Genomic DNA, 19,607 nt, shown 5'->3' with positions numbered 1-19,607 from the left:
TTCCTTACCATTTGGAAAACGCTACTGTAGGTAGAGCGTCACACTGTCTTTAACCTTAGATAGGTAGGAGGGGGGGGGGGGCGAAAGAACCTAGCTTGGGGGTCTGCTTCAGGATGTGGATGCCATGCTGGTAACAGCTTCATGTTTCATCATATTTTTGCAGCATTATTTTATTCTGCTAACGCATCTACATAATAATGTGTAAATATATACATGGCGGACCTATGTTTATATTTACAAACTTTTTTATCGGCCGTTAAAAGTTAGTATATTAGGTAGGTATATAATTGTTCTAATTTGAAAATACAATACGGCGGTAAAATCAACCAACGTTAAAACCACTCATATACGCTTGAAGCACAGCAACATCGTTTATCATAAATATTGAATTGATGTATGAAATTAAAATATTTTAACGTGCATAATAAAAATACCGATGGAATTACTTGGTGAAACGGAGTGTACTCGTGGTCGATCAGCCGGTCCTCTTCGCGTGGCCCACAAAATTAACAAATTCGTGACCGGCTTGAGTACATCGCGATCTTTATCTTTCTCCGAATTAATACAGGGCCAGATCGAGTTATTCCGCACTCTGAACGAATTGCGGCTGTAGGACGCCTTTGGGAAATTCAAAAAACATAGTTTTCTATTCGTCACACTGCTGGATGGTGATTTGATTCTTTTAAATTACGGCTAACACGAGAAGTTTTCAATGTGTGCGCTTTTGGGTGCCGCTGTATATTCTAAAACTTTAATAATCCCAGGCAATCTTGAGTATACAATGGTAAATTAATATATTTGTCATGTCAACTCATTATATGGGACGAATATACTATGGCGCACAAAAAATAATTGGAAACGCACGCCCGCAAAGGGTTTTGAATGAGTACAACCACAGCACAGATAATAAATAGAATACCGATAGGCCATATTCAATACGCCGCATGGTGAAGCAGGATTTTGAATGTGTGAGTGTCCTACGAAAATGAAGCACGCATTATGCACGTGCAATGGTGTGTGTAATACACCAACATTAAATGTGCGTAAATGCATAAACCGAGAGCAGTTTTCAGTATTCGACGTAAAACGTATTATTGACACGTGTGTAAGTTTAACCCGGATTCTCCCTTACTCGAGTCGGTAACCTGCTATCGCCTTACCCGTTATGTATTTCAGTTCCCATTATTTCTGAGTTCCCCGAGTACAACTATCTACTTCTTCTATTCGTATGCGTTCCTACTGTCCAAAAAGATCTTCTTGGCTACGTGTTAAAACTGTGAACTAACAAGCTCCTCCCACTTTTAACCGCACTTCGATTGAAGCGTCTTCCAGTTAGCGACGAGTTGTCCACGTGTTAAAACTGTGAACTAACAAGCTCCTCCTACTTTTAACCCCACTAGCGATGTACCTACTATCAACGTTGTTATAAATTTAATATACAATAAATATAACATTAAATTCGTTTTAAAAACATAAACGTGTACGCTTTCTTAAAACCGAAAATACCGGGATATTGTATTTTTGAAACCGGTGTTTCGGTATCGATAAATAATTGAATAAGAGGGCTCGCACATCAGAACTCGCCGCATGCGTCTTACGACGAATTCGTCGATGTGACGTCATCGTAAACCAAGAAACAAACGTTATCAAATGGAGCTTCGCAGATTGGCCGATGCAACTCGACGCTGCGACGATCCTGCATGCAACATGTCGCATTCAGCTGCTACAGCCTGCATGTTGTATCTAAAGAAAGTCGACTCCGCGCAAGCGCACAGCCCGCGGCCATCGGCCATTTCTGTCTCTATCTCTGTCTACACTGTCATTGCTCACTCAATCAACACAATAAAAATGGCAGACGAAAGACTCTCCTTTTTCGCGTTTGACGTTTGCCGCTAGGCAGATGTGCGAGGTTGTAGCAAGCAACATTCGTCGGCGGTCTCATAAAATTTGATTTATGGCCGTCAGGCACAGAAGGCGAGTTGTGATGTACGAGCCGGCTAACGGTATTAAAATCCCTATTCTCAGCGGCGTCAATTTCTACCCCGTTGGTGGCGAAACTTGACCTTAAGGGGGGGGGGGGCAGTGAATTTCCACATACAGTTAAAACAAATTTCGTCGTATTTCCACTATAAATTTTAATGATATGATCATACGAGTAGGACGTATTTTTTGTTTGTAAGTTATAGCAAAAATGGGGTAATATGTGCCGCATTCTTTCATTTACACATTCGTTTACTTACGTAAATGCATTTATTCATCATAAGTGTTTATGAAAACAAGTTATTTTTTATTATAAAACTTTACCTACTGCTTGAAACTTTCACGGGTATTTGTGTTAGTTTATCGTGATTATTTTATTCCAAGGTCGCCAAAATGCTCCAAGCCGGCTCTGCACGAATATACACAACACATAATATTAAAATACAGTGCATCGATTCACGAATCTCATTTGCCTACTTTTTATATGAAAGTCATTTTGATTCATTTCTCAACGGAGATAATAGGCAAGCTTCCGCTTTTAAAGAAAATTTCTATTAAAATTTTTATTGGTCAACAAAACCAGTTCTATTTCTTCACATTCAGATAAGTCGTTTGTTTGTCGCTCGAAAAAGTCGGTCGCGCCTAAAAAATAAATGTGTAGCACTGATTTAATAATATATTTTTTTAGAAATACCAGCGGCATTTGCATAGCAACATTATAGCGCCTGTACACGTGCATGGATTTACTGGCAACAGTAGACAGTATTTTAAACTATCGCGATAATAAGTGTTTACACGTAAAAGTGCTGACTGTTTCGCCAATCTCATTTTTCAAGGGTAAGCGAGACGCGATGTTGTCGTTGTATGGTGCTATTTGATCGGTTGTGAAAATTGGTAAACGTCAAAAAAATTAACGTTTTGTACGTAGTTTTTGTCACTATCGTTCCAACAATCAAATACCAACTGTCGCGTAAGAATTCAGAAGCTTCTGAACTTTTACGATGCATGATAATAGGTACGCGTTTACACGTGCATTTCCTTTTTATGGCCGCGACAATACGTACTGTCAGTAGTAAAATACATGTAGTGTAAATATGGTATTATGCTAGAAGAAAAATAAATAATACCTACTAGGTTTCATTTCAATTTGTATCATTATTTTCGGTTCTACACACCATAATAGCAATCAACCGAAAAACGTTAAAGAAAACCTATGCATTGGGTCTATTCTATACTTATCGACCGCTAAAGTGATAAATACCTAGTATCAAACTTAGGGTAGGTTTGTATCAACGTATTAGCACTTATTGTAACAATTACAATAAGTATGTTTTTATTGTAATTGTTACAAAAAGTGCTAATACGTTGATGCAAACCTACCCTAAGTTTGATGCTATTTATCACTTTAGCGGTCGATTAGCTAGCGGTAGCGATACTTAGTATAGAATAGACCCACAGATAGAGATTAGATATATGAAAAAAGTTGAATACCTATAATAACGTTACTTAGAACAATGATTAACTTGACTACAAGTCATATTGCATTGTAACATCATTAGTAGTAAATTTCACACTTTTGTGAATTTGTCAATGATTGATATAAAAACGCAGCATTTACATAACATGAAAGCGTTTTTAAATGTAATGCATCATCATTATTTGGAACGTTAGTGTAAATATTTAAATTAATGGCCCACCATACCATCGCCCGCACCACACCCGGTGTTTATCTGGTGTATCACGGGACCCAACATTTGGATGCATCAGTATGTATCAGTAGCAGTTACCCAAGACTGGTCGCCATGCAGTCAAGTGTGTTTTGACTAAATTTACATGACTAATATAAATGTGCCCATGGAAGAGGGAGCACATAGAAGCAAAATCGAAGTTTGTAGTAATTTATATTAACACTGGTCGATAATTGTATGTTGGCAAGTAACTAAAGCAAAACATCAGAAAATACTACGCCACGCTGCTAACGCAAAGAGTATTTACAACGTTTTTATTAGGTCGTATTCTTATTTGTCCCGTACAAATCTTGCAATCGATTTTTAACTTACTCCCCGACTAGCTAGACATTTGAAATTTTTAGAATATATCAGAACACGATGCCAGTGTATTTTTTTTAATACTTTTAGACATTTTTAAGTAGAATTAAATTTATTTTCAGTTAATTCTGTTTTGTATGAAAAGTTATTACGGAAGAAATCCGTAATCCAATCCACTATTATTGGTTGTTAGGGTCCTAATAACTAAATTATTAATATGTACGTGCGTTACTATGGAAATCAATATGAGTGTCAAAATGACATTTCAGTATTATTTCTATCAAATACAATTTTTTTTGATCGCTTAAGCTAGTCAAGTCAAGTTTATATGATTCAACAGAAAATTTAAAAACCTAGGTATATAAAAAGTTCTTTTTATCTTGTAATTATTTTATAGCAACCAATTATAATATTATACCTACTGAAATTATTGTTCTGGAAACGTTGAAAAATGTTTATACATAATATGATTTCGTAATAAATATAAATTATAAATTAATTAATATCATAATAATTATTAAAAATATTAAAATTTCATAATATGATTCCATCTAGTAATTTTATAGTTCGTCACAAGTGCAATAGTTTGATGTTGCAATTAGCAGGTTTTACCTCTGATATGTCGAATGTAGTTCAAAATTGATAACAGCACTCAATTATTAGTATTAGTAAGGTGTTAATTTAGGTTTCACAAATTTGCTTTCATAATAATTATGTTCCTTATGTTCCACTACTTTCATTTATTGCGAGATATATTAATTAGCCTTAGCTTAGGACTTAGCCACACAATATAACTACATTATGTGCACGGTTAAATAATTAATTTATCCGACTTGCATTGTTTAATCTCACATTCGATTAACTTCAGTACATTGACTTATTTACCGATAGCATTTGTATTGTAATTACTAGTGGTCAAATTTTAATTAAATCAAACATTGTCAGTTTTTAATATGCATAAATTATTATCATTATTAGACTTACCTACGCTATGTTAATAAATGACCTTGGTTCAAAGTTTTCATTTGCCTGTAAGAAAATATTGTGTGCAGTCGTTCATTGCTTGGGTGAGTTCGTTTACCTTTTGTATACTTGAACTTGTAAAAGTAAAGTAACTGTTTCGATATGCTAGCTAATAAATAGCTGAAGGCCCACGCATTTTGCACAGTTTATAATATTCAAATAACGTCGATGGATTGACATGTGTAAGTGAAGCCAGATTAAGAGAAGATCCAAATAGTGTTTTAAAATAAATCTTAAACCTTCATCATAATAAATATGATTATTTGTTTTAGATACACATTCTTAACTCTACAACCCCGGGCGGGTTTTGGAATCATCAAAAAAAATAAAAATCTAGATGTTAAGGGCACACATGCTTACCTAGAGTTTCTGTTTTTTCATTTAAAGTTGAACAATGACATTGAATACTAGGTATGATTTTTAAAGTGCAAGTGATATTATGTTACATCTCTTTTACGCATGCTAATATGATTAAAAAGTTATTCTTTCTCTTTCTGTCACATTCGAATTTGATTATCGAAGTTTAAACATTTACTATGCGTATTAGCTGACGTGCTTCGTCGTTTACAAATTATAACATAAATTTAAAAAATATATGTATTTATAATATTAAATATATTTTATAATGTACACAGATTTTTTTAACAACTATATTATATATACTTTTATTTATTTGTCGCATATTTAAAATGTTCTTGCTATATTAAAATCTTTTTTTTAGCCGGCCAAATAAATCCGTATTTTTGGCCATAGACTAATATAAAAATCTCTCTCCTGTCAAATATTATGTTTGCAAATTGCAAGGTACCTAAAACAATTGTGTTTTATATCAGGAATAAGAAACACTATCTGTAAGTACAATATTATGTTATTTATTACTATCGTAGTATTCTGTGTGTTTTGCATATATTATTCAAGTGTTTATTTATTGTTTTCTTAGTCTATACATACTTTCAATGTTTCATAATTCCGACGTAATACAATCCTTTTTTTGAGGTTAGTTACATTCATTCCAGAATTATATAAAACCTGTGATTTCATATATATTTGTTTGATATAATCTAAGGCGTTCTAGTTGTTATTAAACATGTTACCTACCTGATTACTTTATTTTAGTTAATCAATCTTTTTTGATGCTTTGTATTATCACTACTCCGTTTTAATTACCACTCTTCAAACAGTCGCCAACTATAAAAGATTAAAAATCACACTATTAACAGTTCCTATGTTATGTTTTTTGCAGATGGAGAAAATGTCTACCGAGATCTTTGCTTGTCGACGGTTTCATATGAATAAGATGGAATGAAATAAATCTTTTAATTAATAATGAAATAAATCCGACTTTCGGCGTAGGATTCGAACATGACGTGATTTATGACGTCGACCATCAAGCATATACACCCATTTTATAGATTTAATAGTACAATTACACAAGGTAAATATAAAGTGACTAATGTTTAAAAAATAAAACAATTTTATAAAAACATTTTTGCACTAAATTTATTATCGATAATGATATAAAAGTTGCTATTTTGATTCGTAATATAAAATATAATATAATTATGCATATCAGTTACTTGTATCATATTAGGTATGTCATTTGGTAGAGCTTACTCTCCAAGTCTTGTCTTTTTCAGCCTCAATATCACTTTGATATTAGAAAAATTGTCTTTCCAACACCAATGAAAGGTGCATGTATCTATACACACACATTTCAAAGGCTTTAAGTTTTCTAGATGCTGTATATTACTTCTTCTCTTCGGCTATATCCGCATCTTAGTTGCAGCATATGGATACAATGCGGCGCCTCCAAGAATCTCTGTCACTCTAGTTTTTTTGCATCGTTCCAGGTCATACTAGCAGCCCGTAACTCTGCCAGATATGCTATATAGATAGTGTTTAGCGGCCATCCAGAACGCCGGAATCCGGTTGGCTTGAAGAACAGGCAAACCAGATTGGGATTCTCTTCAGGCACCCGCAGCACGTGGCCGGGCCAGGTACAAAGTTGCGTATTCACTCTCAGCGTGATGGGAGGCTATTTGGTGCGTTCTTTTATCTCCCGTTACTTCTAAAATTACCGCACACCCAGTATCCGTCGTAAACATCTGTTCTCGAAGCTCAGTATACGGTTGCTCGGAGCCTTTGTAAGGTGCCATGACATAAAAACTAGTAAGATATTCAAAATAACTGCTAGAATGAATACATTGTTGAAAGGAAATGAAAACTGATAATATGATATATCAATTAATTTGTCCATCTGAAGTTGTAGATAACAGTTAATAATTATGTGTTATACCAGTAATTAAATGCTGACTTCAAATGAAAATTGACAATTAAATATTGAAATAATATATTACCAGTTTTGATTTTTTTAAGTACTATACTATATCCATGGTTCATATTACAATGTCATAGTAAAACTTAGAAGAATAAAATATGTCGCAAGACGAAATCAATCTTGGGGTTTTAATATAAGTTAAATAAATAGTACACAGCTAATTTGCTATTACTTTGAATACATGCCATGTCTTTACATCAATAAAAAACAGAAAAACAATTTAATAATGTATAAATATTTATATAAGACTTAGCAACGGCTGACACGATGAGCTCCATTTAATTTCCTCTTATTTTAAAATTCACCAAGATATATCCTAATAAGTAGGTAAGTATATTACATTTGTACATATAATAAGTAAGTCAAGTACTTAACATAAATAATTATACTGTAAAATTAAATTACAATTGAAGCAGTATATATGGACCCCACAGAATAATTAACAATATAATAATTTATATAATTATATCGGGTATATACTATATTGACACATTTTAATGAAGTCTATTTTTCTTGGTACCTACGTTCAATGATAAATGTTGTTTTATATTGTAACATAAACAATGGTAATATGCATTGATCTTTCTGATTTTTAAACTGTGATATCTATTTTATATATCTATTGATTTCTATGTGTATAATTGATACATTATTTATTTCAAATACAATACAATTTAAAAACTAACAGTAAATAATATAGAAAGCGTCATGTTGTTCAGTTGGAATTTCTACTAGGAAATTCCATCCAATCCAAATCCAATTTTTACTAGGTGGGTACTTGTAGGTCAGCTATTTTTGGAATAAAATGAATCCCTTAAAAAACATGAAATAAGAATAGAATGATAAATATTTGTGAAAATTTACCAAATCAACATGTTTAACGTGAATATTTTCACACTAAACTGATAAATATTGTTAAGAAAATATACACAAACAGTTCATTCAGAAGTTATGACGTTTAAAAGATCCCGCGAGTTAACTCGTGCGTGGCACTGATCAGTTATGAGGTGATATCAGTTATAATCATTTATGAGGAATGGTTATAAGCCATTGGCACAACCAATTTGGTTTTTGACCTTGAGAACAAAATGTACTTTTTACACGGGACCAAACTCCACGGCTGCAGAGACGAATGCTTATACAAAATATGGCACAGTGGAATCGCCAGCAAGATCTGTAGGTATCATTATTTAGATGTAAGTATACATATTATTTTGAATTTCATAAAATTACACTTGTTCTGGGTGTCTCGCAACAGTAAACTATATTAGTAAATTAGATATATCTTGATGAACTATAAAATAGTGATGTAATAAAGACTTGTTGAAAATATATTAAGTATAATAAAATTTAGAAATTTAGCCATTCTGGTTCTCTAATATTCATAGATCTACTGGTTCTGGGATCTACTATTTCTGGCAGTAGACAATTCATATAAAAGTGATATATCTTTTTTTCAATCCAAAATGTCTCGTCTTTTTTGATTAATTCTATTTTAACAGGAAAATTATGTCCCGTCCAAACTCCAAATAAACAGACATCTTTCTTAGTAATATGAAGCTGCCCCTGAATCTGGAAGTACCAATCGTGATTTTTATCTATTACCATATTCCTGTCTTTATCTACTTTCCAAAATTTAATTTTTTTCTGTACAATAGCTTCATCTGCACTTATTCCAGCAGCTGAGAAAGGACATTTTATTTCAATAATTGTATCATCATCGCTGATGCCATCTGGCGTTGCACCGATAAAATCATACACATCATCGATAAACAATCCACATCTCTCAATCTTAATTCGTTCTTGTACACTAAGCGGTTGTAAAGCTATTGATTCATTTTCTTTACCATATTTTACCGCTTTCACGTTGGCTAATGATTGGCTATATAATAAACGTTTTACCAAAGGCCCAAATTTTGTATTTTCTCGCCGCTTACACACCTTTCCAAAAACAGAGGCAGTAAGAAGGTTTCGTCGCCTTTCTAGCCATTCTGCACATTCAGATTGTAATACAGTGCGTCTTTCTATATCCCTCCTCTCATAGTTTGTCAGTTTGAGTTTTTTCAAAAAAGTTTCTTTTAACAATTGATATTGATTTTTGTCCATATCAGGTTTTTGGCAACTCTCTCCATAATCTGGATTAGATAAAGGAACAGAATGTATTGGTTTTCGCCAAGGTTTTCCTATTTTTTTTTTATTTATTTTCAACCTTCTTGATTCTAAGCGATTTATGAAGGCTTTTGGGCTATTTTTATAAACTTGTTTTTGAATTGTGCAATGTAACTTATTTGTATTAAATGCGATTACCGCCGCTGCACATCGTCCCATGTACGATTGTCTTTGAGAGTAGTTAATTCTCTTGCCGCCTACAAATTTTGCAATCATGTTATTAAAAGATTCTGAAATATTAGTAGAAAAATTATAAATTAAACTTTTTGAATTTAGCACCAAACGAGAATTATATATCATTAATTGAGAAAATAGACTGCATTCTTTTAATGCTGGTACATAATTTACATCAAGCATGTCCTCTGTATTTGGTTCATTTGTACAAAAATATGGTAGACAAGAAGTATGGTCTCCAAAAACATGGTGCGGTCCATTAATTAAATCTTTTTTCAAAGCGATAACCTTTTCTTCGAAAGTACTATCTTGTAGTTTTCTATACTTGATTGCACCTATGACGGCTTTCCGCAGACGTCTTTTTCTTGACGCAATGATTTTTCTTACATTCAAGGGATATCTTGTGTCTTTGGTTAATGCCTCTATTTTGCCACAATAATTTCTAATTAAATGGTTTTTACATTCAACTTTCTCGACAGTTACATTCGGATAAGGGTGACAATCAAGAATTTTTTTGTATGTGCTGGAATCTCCATCAGCAATCAATTTTGAATAAATCAATCCATGTGTATTAATAGATTCTTTAAAGCCTTCTAATATTGCTGTAGATTCCATTCCAGCTGACGGACTGGTGTAATTTAAAAAGCATTTATGTTGTTGAGCAGGGATATTTTTATTTTTAGCTTTGGCGCACAAATCGCAATATTTATTTTTCACTGACATGTACAAAATCTTCCCGGTTCTTTGACCAATGATCGTGGCAGCGCCAGATGCTGCGGAATAATTGCATCTGTATGAACGTTTCGACCAACAGCCGTCTGCAACAACTGATATCATGGGAATACCAGAAGAATCGACGTCACCATTTTCGATTGCAAGTTGTCGCTCTTCTTTCGCAGCGTTTTCCATACTCTTATTTTTGGTTTCTTCAAACCACTCGTACACCTTCTGTTGACTATTTCTGTATGTTCTTGCTGTAATCGATGGTACATCAATTGCAGAACACATTTCTTCCAGATTTGAAAATCCACTGCCGATACTGATTATACTGGATACAAATGCGTCACACAGATTCATTTTGTTTTCGTTCATTTCAGTGGTATATAATTTTAATTTTTTACCACAAAGTTTACATTGGATAAAAAATGTACTACTAAAGTTTTCCCGATTTTCCCCAAAAATTTCTAAATGTGATAAATTACAATTAAATGGAGAATCATGGTGGCTAATTAATTGAAGTTGTTGGAAAAAATATGAAAAGTCTATAATTCTACGGCCTTCTACACGGAATTTAGGACTTGAATCTTCAATTTCATTTTCTATAATAAATTCTTCGTGTTCGTGTTCAAATGTGGGATGAAATTCTGGTTCAGGTAGTATGCTTTGAGGATTTCCATGCTCAGGCATAGTCTTCGGCAATATATCAATACTATAATACATTCAAAAATATTAGTTTAGTAGATAGTTAGATAGTTAACAGAAAACAAAATGTATAGCTGGTATTAATTATTGTACCAGATTATAATTTTTGTCACAGACATACTAATTTCGAATAAGACGTGGCACAAACATAATATAAAAAAATATAAGTACAAATGATCATTATACTTAATTGTGTGTATTAATAAGTAATACGCAAAACTTCCTTTTGCAAGATAAATAAATATTGTGAACCAAAATTTTCTGTGAAATGTGGTTTTTTCAACTATGTATGATTATGTCAAATTATAAAATAATAATTTCAAACCTTTGTGTTTTTAATGTATTAGTATTTCCATCTTTTCTCCTACGTCTTTTTTTGGAACTTCCAGCCATCGGATAGTGAGTTCGTGGCATTTTTTGTAAGTACAATCGATATAAATAATTGTGATAATATTGTTAGGTACCTATGTCAAAAACCGAGGATGAAAATTTCGCATTCCCGCTGAAATAAATGACGTTCATAGTATTGCCAGGCTAAACTTTCGAAATTAAAGTTAGTTTTTAAAAAAAAATTTACATTGGAACATATTATGTAAGTACAGGCATCCATTATTATGTTATTTGATGAAAGTATTCTTTAAAATCATCTGTATTATTATAATCTCGCAAATTCATAATTTAGTAAAAGTTAAATTTTCTGTAATATAAATATCAGTAGGTACCTAACCTAGGTAGATTCATAATTTGGCTAAGTAAAAAATATAGATATTTTTACTTCGTGATGTGTTTGAGGTGTTCTAAATTATGTAAGTATGTTTAATAACAAATGTGAAATTCGTAAAACCTCATGTGTATTATTTATTAAATAAAAATAGTAAAACTAATAGTAGATACAAATGGTGCAAAACTTCATTCAATTATTTACTAAAATATCAATCCAATAATATTTTAGTAGATATGGCAATACTGGACGACCTGATATATTTCACTGAAATAAAATAAAATCTATCACAATTTATAAAATACATACCTACTACAATCATAATTATTTTGAATGTAGAGGGAGATAGTTATCGAAAGGGACAGAAAACTGATTGCTATGTTGCAATATTAGGCAAAATAGATTGCAACAGTGTTAAAAATTATAATGTATGATTTAGTATGACATAACGTAGAATTGACGCAAATACAAATTTCTTCAGATTTTTTTTTGTTTTGTCCTCAAATGTCAAAATATGTTTTCCTTTTGAATAATTTGTCCGAATTTATGTTTGTATCACCTATTTTTGTGCTCAATTTGTAGCATTCACTTTTATAAACATATTTTTATACAATATTCGTGGATTGGCGTATTTTTTTGGTCATATGAAGTGAAAATAGCACCAGCTAAAGATTCCATACATCTAACGCCAAATTTGCAGGCGGTCTGACGTCCCATCGAGTTGGTCAAATATTTCGTGAAATGGTTGTTTTTAAAATGTATCTATTTAGTATTATAAATTTATATTTAACAAGATATTTCATCATTTATTCAATGATTAATGATAAAACTTCTGATACGTAGCTTTAGATTATTTGGAATGTCTATAATTATCGCATATTTTAATAACAAAATATCCAGTCGATTCCGTTAGATTTAGAGCCAACAGAAACTGCAAATATTATAATTATACTGAATATATTTTACTACATTATGTTTGATAACATTAAAACTATCTATAATAAACGGTTTGACATAATATTTAGTGGAAAAAACGGTTATCAACACAGTCCATTAATGTCACAAAAATATGGCCTCGTTGTCCATTATTACATTTCAAGGTTCCAAAGAATATTATTTTACGTCATAAAAATACTTTATGCAGTTATCAAATGTTTAACATAAATATTTGCCGATGAATAAGCTTCATAATTATATAAATAGTTTTTCTATAAATCTTACGTAAGATTCAGGCTTAACCTCCGAAAATACCAGAAAATAGCTGACATGGAACACCTTCCCCCTTAATATTTTATAACAAATTTCCACTCTCATTTTTTAATGATTTTTTCAGTTACCAATTTTGCACTAAAATTTGGGAACCTGAAAGAGGTTGAATAAACATTTCAAGTGAACTCTATAGTGTCTTCAAGAAACACATTGCGGTTTGAGTCGGTAATAAAAAAAAAACACTTATGTATGTATTAATCTGTTTTTTTTTCTTTAATAGAAACTAACAAATTTCTTTTATTGAATACTAATTAACATAATACCTGTAGGTTGCAAATGTAACATGGTTTCTCTAAATGTGCTCAATATACCATCCAGATACTGCATAATCGTTCCCCAGGCGTCTCGATCTAGAAATTTCATTCACCAGATGGACACACCAGCTCCTGTTCCATCTATATTTTTGCAGTGTGCATCCATATATTATCACATGGTCTTATGAGCCCTCATAGCGATTGTTATACAGGCTCTGACAGAACTATGTGCTGTCACTGTTATGAGTTTTCTTTTACCTGGTTTGACGAAGAACTTTATTTTCGAATGTATGTTCGTTTCATGTTTATACGCTAGGCACCATGTCTTATATTCGTTCGGTGTTATCGGTGTTTAAATTACACAGAACATCTGAAGTTTTGTTCGTATAGCAGGGGTAGTCAACCTGGTCCCTAACGCTCACTAGTGGGCGTTCCAGCTTTCATGGTGGGCGGTAGGGGTTTTAAAAACATTCTCATTATTATTTTCACCATGTATGCAAAGTATAAATAAAAAGATAAGTTGTTTTATAAAGATTTATTCTGCCAAACTTAGTGAAAGTCTAACATAAAGTATTTGGTAAGTAAGTATTATTACATATTAGGATATGCTTTAACTTGCTGTAGCTCTGCTTTATAAATTTTATAAAGTAAAGTTACTTCCCTACTTTATAAATCACCATTACTGTGGAACCGGTGGGCGGTTAGAAAAATTTACTACTAACTGAGATACTAAAGTGGGCGGTAGGTATAAAAAGGTTGACTACCCCTGGTATAGACCTACCGGTATAAGTTGTCCGCTGAGTGAAGGCGCCACATGCTAACATTAGTTGACATAAATGATATGTCTATTACTATAACTATTTAATAAGTTTTATACTGTAATAAGCTTAGTTCTAAATTCGAACACCTGACGATTTATGATGGTATATCTATAGCAACAGTTGTATGGACTCGAATAGGTTTTAACAATTTTACGTAATAACCATTGTTTTGTCATCATCATCATCAGAAGTCTTGCTTCCACAATAACCCTTCAGCAGTCCGATTTATAATTATTATTCGGAAGTCTTCGAAAGCTTCATCTATCCAGCCCAATTTGGTCCGCCTTCTACTTCATCGTTTTGGATTTCTCAATATTACTGTCTTTCGCGGTTCATTGTCGTTCATATGGCGCACACTACCCACCTACCGAGCGCAGTATCCCAATTTGAACCGTTCTGGTTCTGTAATCATCGTCATTATAGATACCTATGGCGGGAAACCTTTCTTTCAAAAATGTTTAGGCCTTTACATTTCGCAAAGTTACCGGTGGCCTGTACTGTTGATTCGGCCAGATATTTTTATATTTAATAAATCGAAATAAAAGATGTTTTGTACTTTAGACCAGTAATGTACTCTAGACCAGTTTAAACTTTAAACACATTCGTGTCAATATTTATAGTTAAGAGTTAAACTGTCACACAAGTCAGCTAGTTATTAATTTTGGACTTTTCATTTGAATTATATTTATAAATTGTGAGACACTTGTTTTTTCGTGTACTATTTAATTTTAATAGCATTATTGAACAGACATTTACGTCTTAAAACTATATTATAATAGTTAGAAAGAACTGTTTCCCTCATCGAATTGTTTGTAGTGATTTATATTATTAGTCATCAACTCATCACAAAATATACGAAGTCAATACAAGTCGCGGCAAGTTATCCGTAGGATAAAATATTTAAGGAAAAAAAATGATGGGGGTTTTTGAAATGTTAATAGGTATAGGTAAATCATTCTACAGTGGCACCATAGGCGATTCGCGCATGTATTTAATTGCTTGCGACAATGCCTGTTTCAATGCTAGCAAACAATACCACTACAACTGCAAGCCGCATTTGCCGTACCCATAGTGCCACTGTAAAACGATTTACCTATACTATTTTCGTTAAGTAATATAAATTTACAAACGTACCTAAGTTTACCAATAATTTCTTTGTTGAAACTATTGGCAAAGAAATTAACACATCCGCGAAATCAATAAGTAGGCATTCTTAGCCTCATTAATATAGGTATTTCAAATTTAATAATATTCGGTAATCTCATGCTTCAGTGCTTCCAAAAGTGTTGTTGATATGAAAAAGTATTTCAACAGCGATTAAGCGTTTGTATGAAGTGTTTTTTTTTATTTGGATGGGTGGGTGAACTGGACGATGTCATTCGTTTATAACATAGATCAATACACGAAGATAATAAATTATTGGCATTCAAGTTTTGTCTTTATTCAAATGTATGCCAACGTTTCTCAATTAATTTTAGTCACGGAACTCCTTTATACTTTTTACAACATAGTGGAACTTCTAAAATGTGTTTATCACAGCTAAAAGAAAACTGCGCACCCATATGAAGCTGTGGGTCGCGGATTCGAACTCGCGGTCAGTCAAAAAATGCATGTTGTGTATATTTTGATCTTGGGCTGGGCGAATAGGAAAAAACTTACTATTGTACAAAAACTGTTTAGTAATATGAGGGATCTAGAAACAAAAACGGCAGTTTCCATTTTTAATCAAGTAGATACATATTACAACATATTGTTATATATTATTATAATACAATAAAATTAATAGTCTACCTTTCGGCCATTTTTTTCTTTTCAACAATACAACAAGCCATAACTAATAATTAAACAGTGCCAGTGGGTAAGTCAAGTGCCTCACGCATTGGTCTAATACAGTGTTTCCCAAAGTGTGGTACGCGTACCCCCTGGGGTACGGGAAGAGTTTGGTGGGGGTATGCGCTGTACCAAGCTTTGGCTGCGCCTGGTGCAACAAGCATTAATACGACATCAATACAACATCCATGCTAGAAGGTTTATCGCATGCGAAAGAAGAGTAATTATTGTTGGAATTAACTTCGGACGGATTCTTGAAAAATATAATATAAAGAGTGTACTTTAACATCATTCTGGTAGCAAAATGCAACATGAGTATCCAGCTTTAACAGAGAAAGTTCTGAAATACGTCTTGCTCTTTTCTAACTTCATATCTATGTGAAGTTGCTTTTTCAGCATTTGTAGACATTAAGTAAAAAAAGGAACAGGCTTTTGGATGTGGAACCGCATCTCAGATTAAAATTAACAACCAGGGAACCAAATTATGATGATCTGTCTCAACATGAACAGTTTCATCCTTCCCATTGATAATAATGAATGTTATTTATTTATATTTTATTATGAATGAATTTTATTTTTCCTTTATTATTACTTTATTAATATATATATATATATTTTTTTTTTGATTGTTATTAAAGTATATGCATTTTTTTGATGAAGGGTACTCAGTGTTACCAAAATTATAGAAGGGGTACACCGATGGTGAAAGTTTGGGAAACACTGTTAATAGACCCGTTTTACACCAAAATATACTACATTTACAATCTCCTAACATAATCTCCATTTACTATTTATATACACTTCTCTGTAGAATGGTAATCAACTTCATTGTTCACAGTTTTAACTAATTGTATTCTTATTTCTATATTCCAGGGTCGTAAGATATGGCTGAAGCGCACTCGGCTGTCGCATTCTCGTTTGCCATCACCCATGAGGGATGGGATGTAAACTTCGACAGGGAGGTCCTTTATCTCGTTTGGGAGTCTGGAGTCAGATCTTGGAAGAAGAGATTAGCCAGATTCAGAGTAAGGAATAATTTTTTTTACTTTTTATTAATACTATCGACCAAAGGTATCTTATGGAATTTAAATTTAAATTCTAATGGATTTAAGTTTTGTACTATTCCATTTGAGTCGTTTTTTGTGACAGTGTGTATTTGCCTTTTGGTGAGTGTACATAGTACCTCCGAGTACCACCGAATGGTAAGGTGTAAAGTACGATTTAACATCAAACGTGAGAGATCCAAACTGATGCAGAAGCCCAGAGTCCGCAGAGGTTTGAGAAGCAGAGTCGAATTCCAACAAGAGCTGGAGAACAGGCTAGCGGCTTTCCAGGCTGAAAATGACCCCATCTCCCTACAAAACACCGAAGCAATAACAAAAATCATTATAGAATCTTCGGAAGAGACAGTTGCTGCTGTGGTTGAACGAGTAAGCAAACTTTCAAAGGAAACGTTGGATCTTATGAAGCTGCGTAGGAGTACGAAAAGCGAGCAACAAGTTGCAAATGATCTCGAGTACTCCACGCTGTGCAAAACTCTACGTAAAAACATACGAGAAGATCTTCGTAAGTTCAATATGAACCTTGTAGAATCAATTGTTGCGTCAGGAAGGAGCTTACATAAGAACAAGCAGCATCTGTCAATAGGGAGATGGCAGATCACGATACTAAAAGCGCAAGATGGAAGTATCGTGCGTAACTGGGATCATCTATTGGACACTTTTGTAGAGTTTTACAGCGCTCTATACAAAGATGACACTGACATCAGTTCAGATCTTCCGGTGAACGGAGAATATGGAGATCCTCTTCCCGAGGTTACTACCACAGAGGCGGAATATTCTATAATGTGCATGAAGAGTGGGAAAGCCCCGGGAGAAGATGGGCTGACTATCGATGTTCTCAAACGGGCCGGGAGGACGGTGAGCGAAGTGCTCGCACGTCTGTTCACGTCTTGTCTGCACGAAGAGAACATCCCAGAGTCATGGAAAAATGCCTTCATTATTATTCTCCATAAGAAAGGAGACACTGAAGATCTGAAAAACTATCGACCAATTAGTCTACTGCCAATTCTGTATAAGGTTTTCACGAAAATACTCAAACCGTCTCGAAACAGTTCTAGACGAGAACCAACCAAGAGAGCAAGCCGGATTCAGAAGAGGCTACAGTACTATGGATCATATACAGGTCGTCAGGGAAATCATAGAGCGCTACCAGGAATACAAACTGCCATTATATCTTGGTTTTATAGACTATGAAAAGGTGTTTGATTCCATCAAAAAATTCTCAATTATAGACGCCCTTAGCAACCAAGGAATTTCCAGACGCTACATAAACGTATTGAACAGTATATACAGTGATGCCACAGCATGCGTAAAACTCCACAAACGGTCGTGTAAATTCCCCATTAACAAAGGTGTCCGGCAAGGTGATACCATTTCACCTAAACTATTCACCGCTACTCTTGAGGACTTATGTAGGAAACTTGATTGGGAGGAAAAAGGTGTTCCAATTAACGGAGAGCTTCTCAGACACCTGCGCTTTGCAGATGATATTGTCATACTCTCACAAGACCCGAAAGACCTCCAAGGTAGAATGCAAGAACTCGCGGATGTCAGTCAAACGGTCGGTCTAAAAATAAATGTCTCAAAGACAAAAGTGATGAGGAACTGTTTTTCGGACCCTGCGATTATCTGTATTTCTGGCACCCAACTCGAGCAAGTCGGCAGCTACATCTATCTCGGACAGCAGGTGTCCATAGACGGAAGCATGCACGATGAAATTGCTCGAAGAACAAAGCTGGGATGGAGTGCTTTCGGACGTCTGAATAGTATCTTCAAGAGTGACCTACCATTATGTCTTAAGCGTAGGGTGTTCAACCAATGTGTGCTACCCGTGTTCACGTATGGCTGCGAGACGTGGACCCTCAACACGAGAGATGTCCAAAAGCTAAGAGTCACACAGCGAGGCATGGAGAGGTGCATGTTGGGCATCACGCGAAAAGACCGTAAGAGAAACGAATGGGTTAGGAAGCAGACAAGAGTACGCGATGTAATAGACGTTGCCAAACAGCTGAAATGGAGATGGGCGCGGCACATTGCTCGCCGAAAGAACGGCCGCTGGACAAATGCCGTCATCCAATGGTACCCAAGGGGTACGAAACGGCCACAGGGTCGCCCTTAAAGCCGCTGGATTGACGAACTGGTAAAGTTCGGCGGAAATACGTGGCAGCGAACGACACAGGACCGAGAGAGTTGGAGAAAGCTTGGGGAGGCCTTCATTCAGCAGTGGATTGAGCCCGGCTGATGATGATGACATAGTACCTGAAGATGGCGAAAGGCGAAACCCGGGTCGCAAAATACGACTCAAATGGAATAATACAAAACTTAAATCCATTAGAATTTATTATTGTTTTTTTAATTGGCTCTACAATCCGATGTGTGATCTTGGCTGCGTCACAAAGTGATTACTGATTACTACTCTACATTGAAAATGCTACCTATCGATTTTTCGTTGTCAATATCAAAATTTATATTTTATTTGAGATAAAAAAAAATATGT

General features: G+C 34.1%; 1 protein-coding gene and 1 long non-coding RNA gene across 3 annotated transcripts in view; both read left to right on the top strand.

Annotated features, from left to right (window-relative positions):
- The window catches only part of whd (carnitine O-palmitoyltransferase whd), a 101,567-nt gene that overhangs the window by 45,228 nt on the left and 36,732 nt on the right, over positions 1-19,607 (top strand). For both annotated transcript variants that reach the window (XM_085941524.1, XM_085941520.1), the window contains exon 2: positions 16,923-17,074. In XM_085941524.1, coding sequence (XP_085797650.1) covers positions 16,934-17,074 — 141 coding nt within the window. In that variant the 5' untranslated portion in view covers positions 16,923-16,933. The remainder of the gene's footprint in view (positions 1-16,922; positions 17,075-19,607) is intronic.
- On the top strand, positions 5,447-7,507 carry LOC147079494 (uncharacterized). The gene is made up of 4 exons (XR_015069306.1): positions 5,447-5,462; positions 5,773-5,902; positions 6,295-6,486; positions 6,902-7,507. It is a non-coding gene; the product is annotated as an uncharacterized LOC147079494 (long non-coding RNA).

The sequence above is a fragment of the Rhyacophila brunnea genome, unplaced genomic scaffold (genome assembly GCF_057557595.1).
Source record: "Rhyacophila brunnea isolate RB1 unplaced genomic scaffold, BYU_Rbru_1.0 scaffold_1, whole genome shotgun sequence".
In the NCBI taxonomy this organism is placed as follows: domain Eukaryota; kingdom Metazoa; phylum Arthropoda; class Insecta; order Trichoptera; family Rhyacophilidae; genus Rhyacophila; species Rhyacophila brunnea.
Note: the sequence above shows the minus strand (reverse complement) of the source record. Positions and strands in the feature narration are given on the sequence as shown.